General features: G+C 39.4%; 1 protein-coding gene across 1 annotated transcript in view; it reads right to left on the bottom strand.

Annotated features, from left to right (window-relative positions):
- LOC101860595 (proton myo-inositol cotransporter) overlaps positions 1–4,021 on the bottom strand; it is an 82,077-nt gene that overhangs the window by 15,747 nt on the left and 62,309 nt on the right. Inside the window, exon 4 of the mRNA XM_035971615.1 lies at positions 1,566–1,777. Within this exon, the coding sequence (XP_035827508.1) occupies positions 1,566–1,777 (212 nt within the window). The remainder of the gene's footprint in view (positions 1–1,565; positions 1,778–4,021) is intronic.

Raw genomic sequence — 4,021 nt, 5'->3', positions numbered from 1 at the left:
TCTATCTATCTATCTATCTATCTATCTATCTATCTATCTATCTATCTATCTATCTGTAAATAAATAAACCAATCTATCCATCCAACCAAGTCCATACATACATACAAGGGGCATGCCAAAAGTTTTTTTACTTGGCCATGAAGAAATAAAGGTAGACAGCTTGAATTTGGTACTAGCCTTAATCTTTTCCTATGTAGTCGCCTCCCACAGTTATACTTTTTGCCATCTGTGTGTGACCTTGAAAAGAACTTGAGAATAGAAGACCCTCTCTTTGGTATAAAACCAGCCCTCTACCGCTTCTTTGAAGTCATCATCACTTTCAAAATGCCTTTTTTAAAATCATTTTTCAATTTTGGGAAAGCAGAGAGTCGGATGGGGTTAAATCTGGAGATTAGGGTGCATGTGGCAAGATTTCATAGCCACTTTCTCGCGCAATTTCTACAACTTTTCTTGAAGTGTGTGCTGGCGCGTTGTCGTGGAGCAGCAAAATGCCTTTTCGGTTTTTTCTCTGCGTTTTCCTTTTATACCATCTCGTAATTTTTTTAGTTTGTTAGAATACTTGTCTCCGGTGACCGTACGTCCATTTTCAAGTAAAATAGTCTGTCATAATCTCTCCTTCTTGGTCTAAAAAACTGATAGCATCACTTTTCCACTTGATGGCTACACATTTGCCTTCTTTGGTGCTGGAGATGAGGGCGTTTTCCACTGTATTGATGGATATTTTGACTCTGGATCATAGTGGTGGACCCATGTCTCATCCAGGGTTACAAGTTTGTTAAAAAAAATTGTTTTATCCTTTTCATACGGGCTAAGTAATTCGTGACAACAATCCACATGTTCAACTTTTTGAGGAGGAGTCAACAAATGTAGGACCCATCTCGCAGAATCTTTGGTCATATCCAAATGTTCATTTGAGATTCGTTCAACTGATCAAATGCTAATCCTAGTTTCGTTGCTCAAATGTTCGACTGTCACCAGCATATCAAACAATACAGGTTTCTTAATTTTCAACACATTCTCTTCTGTTGCTTCTGTCACTGGGCGACCATCACGGTGGTCATCTTCAATATCCATAAATCTGCTTTTGAATTTTTTATACCAAAATCACAGCAAATGATGGGCAATGAGTTCCATAAACGTCATGCATCTCAGTAAAATAAATACCCTATAGTTGCTTGCCTTGCAAGAACAAAAACTTCATTACTGCCCTGTGCTCAATTTTTCCCATTTTTATGTTGAAACTGGAGAACAGCATACCCCCATTCAAATACAGTGCGCTGGTGTTAAAACCAGTTATCGGAACTTCCCCCAAATTCACATGCATTCTTGGAAGATAATTATTGGCTTTCACCCCACATTTCAGTTTTCTACCTGTATCCCTTCATGGTCAGGTAAAATAAAAACTTTTGGTATGCTCCTCGTACATCTATCTATCACTGCGTCTATCTATCTATCTATCTATCTATCTATCTATCTATCTATCTATCTATCTATCTATCTATCTATCTATCTATCTATCTATCTACCTATCTATCTATCTATCTATCTATCTATGACATACAGACCTCTGTTCTGTTCCTCTTGCTGTAGCTCTGTACACGACTGTTTGATATTCTCATACTCTTCGTCAATGTCCAGGGCTCCTCTCATCGACTGCAGCACTCGCCTTGCCTTCTCCTCTCGACCCACGCTTATGAGCCATCTGGGAGACTCAGGCATGAACAAAAACCCCAGGAACTGAACCGTGGACGGCAGCGCACCCAGGCCAAGCATGTATCTGGGAGAAACATTCATTTTAAAAAATGATGAAATGGTGTATGATGTTTATCGCCCTTATCAACACTATTAGCTTATTTAAGAGGCAGGACCTCCGAGTTTTACGTCCATCCCTGAAAGGACTGAGCCAAATAGGAAATTCGTGTAAAGTGCCTTTCCCAAGGACACAACGTCGGACTGAACAGAGGCCCGAACCCCCACGACCCGAATCTCATGATTACGGGTTCGGTAGCCTAACCACTAGGCTACTAACACAACCAAACATTTACATTCTGTTCGTGCTGTTCATGAGGTCAAAACTTGGCTAAGTATAAAACTGTATACACAACCGGCTTAGTTGTGTATTAACATGAGAAAAAACGCTCGAATAACCATGGGGAATGTTATGGTAGTCGAATCTTTTACACTACCCCCCCCCCCTCTCTCTCTCTCTATTTCTCTCTCTCTCTCTATTTCTCTCTCTCTCTCTCTCTCTCTCTCTCTCTCTCTCTCTCTCTCTATCTATCTATCTATCTATCTATCTATCTATCTCTCTCTCGTGTAGCGTCGGTAGTCCAGTGGTTGGGCTACCGGACTCGTAGTCGTGAGATTGCGGGTTCGGGGTTTCGAGCCGTGTATCCCTGAGAAAGGCATATTACACGAATTTCTCTTTTGGCTCCGTCCTTTCGGAGATGGACGTTAAACTCGGAGGCCCCGCCTCTTAAATAACCTAATAGTGTTGATGGAGGCGTTAAACCTATACCATTTCACCATTCTCTCTCTCTCTCTCTCTCTCTCTCTCTCTCTCTCTCTCTCTCTCTCTCTCTCTCTCTCTCTCTCTCTCTCTCTCTCTCTCTCTCTCTGTCTCTATCTCCCATCTTCTTTCTTTTTTCTTTCTTCCTCAGCCTCTCCCTCCAGCTCCGCTAACTTCCTTTTCTCTATTCCTTTCGACTTTCCTTCTCTTTTATTGCCCTCTTTCCATTACTTCTCCATCATCCTTTACTGCCACCTAACCCTTTTCTCCTCCAACCTTAATCCGATTAATAGTCAGTTATAGCAGCAAGTTGATCCAAATGCAAAACACCAGACAGCAGGAAAACAAGAACATGTCATAAATCATGAATGTCTTGTTTCCAGTACATCTTTTGGCTGCACGTCTCTAAGCGGAAGCCCGAATGTGCATGACCCGAAAGATTCTAAAGTCGCCAAACGAATATTATGATGACATAATCTTTGAAAATGGACCACAAACACCAAAAATAACAAAAGGAGATTATTTATAAACAAAGCAAATCCCCCAATCTATTATCATCAATTTTGTCTTGTTTACGAGAGGGGGACAAAAGAATTCTGCTAATCCTGATTATTCATTCTTCTCACGCAGATATAGAATGAAAGAAAAACATCTAAAATTAATTATGTTTACGCCGAGACCAAGATTGGATCCTTTGTCCTATTATGCAAGATGGAAAAATAAGTTTAATTGAATCAGAAAAAGAAGGTTATTAATTGTTGAGGATGCACGAGGGATGTGCAAATCTCGCTACTTTCTACTGCACAAAACATTTAAGGGGGGGGGGTCCCACCTATTTTTGGTCAATCTGGGTCAAATTGGGTATTACAATATTTTTTGCCTTTTCTCAGTCATTTCTCTATTGATTTGATTGTCCTTTGGCACAATTGTAGCTAGTTGGATGTCCAACATTTTTTCTTCTTACAATGTTGTTCTATCTTCACTAAATAGAGAGGTGTCTCATTTTTTGTCAAAAATATTTGATTTTTTAATTTTTGACACATTTTTCGATACTCCGCTGAAGGTTACAGGTGTATCTTGATGGCACTTGGCATACTTGTTGCCCTTAGGAGTGGTTACATTGAATTGTCAGTGTTTTTTTTATATCTATCTTGGTTTTCATTTTATGATTTAAAAATTTTTGAAAATTGACCGTTTTCTGTATTTTTGACAAGATTTGCACGCTTCTTCCTGTAACTCCGAAACGAAATAAAATATCGAAAGAAACTGACTATATTTAACTTATATGCCTCTTGGGTGCATGTGTGCCAAAGGACAATAAAATCCATCGGTAAATTTCAGAGGAGTATTGATTTGAAAACATGATGTGAAAATCCAATATGGCGCCATAAAAATGGCGGCCATCTTGGATCCGGGATTTTTTTTTTTCATCGTAATACCTGTATCATAACGAAGTTGTATGCCAAATTTAAGGTTTCTAGGTCCAGAAAAAAAAGAAGTTAGCTCGATTGT

This window comes from Aplysia californica, unplaced genomic scaffold (assembly GCF_000002075.1).
Source record: "Aplysia californica isolate F4 #8 unplaced genomic scaffold, AplCal3.0 scaffold00471, whole genome shotgun sequence".
Classification (NCBI taxonomy): domain Eukaryota; kingdom Metazoa; phylum Mollusca; class Gastropoda; order Aplysiida; family Aplysiidae; genus Aplysia; species Aplysia californica.
Note: the sequence above shows the minus strand (reverse complement) of the source record. Positions and strands in the feature narration are given on the sequence as shown.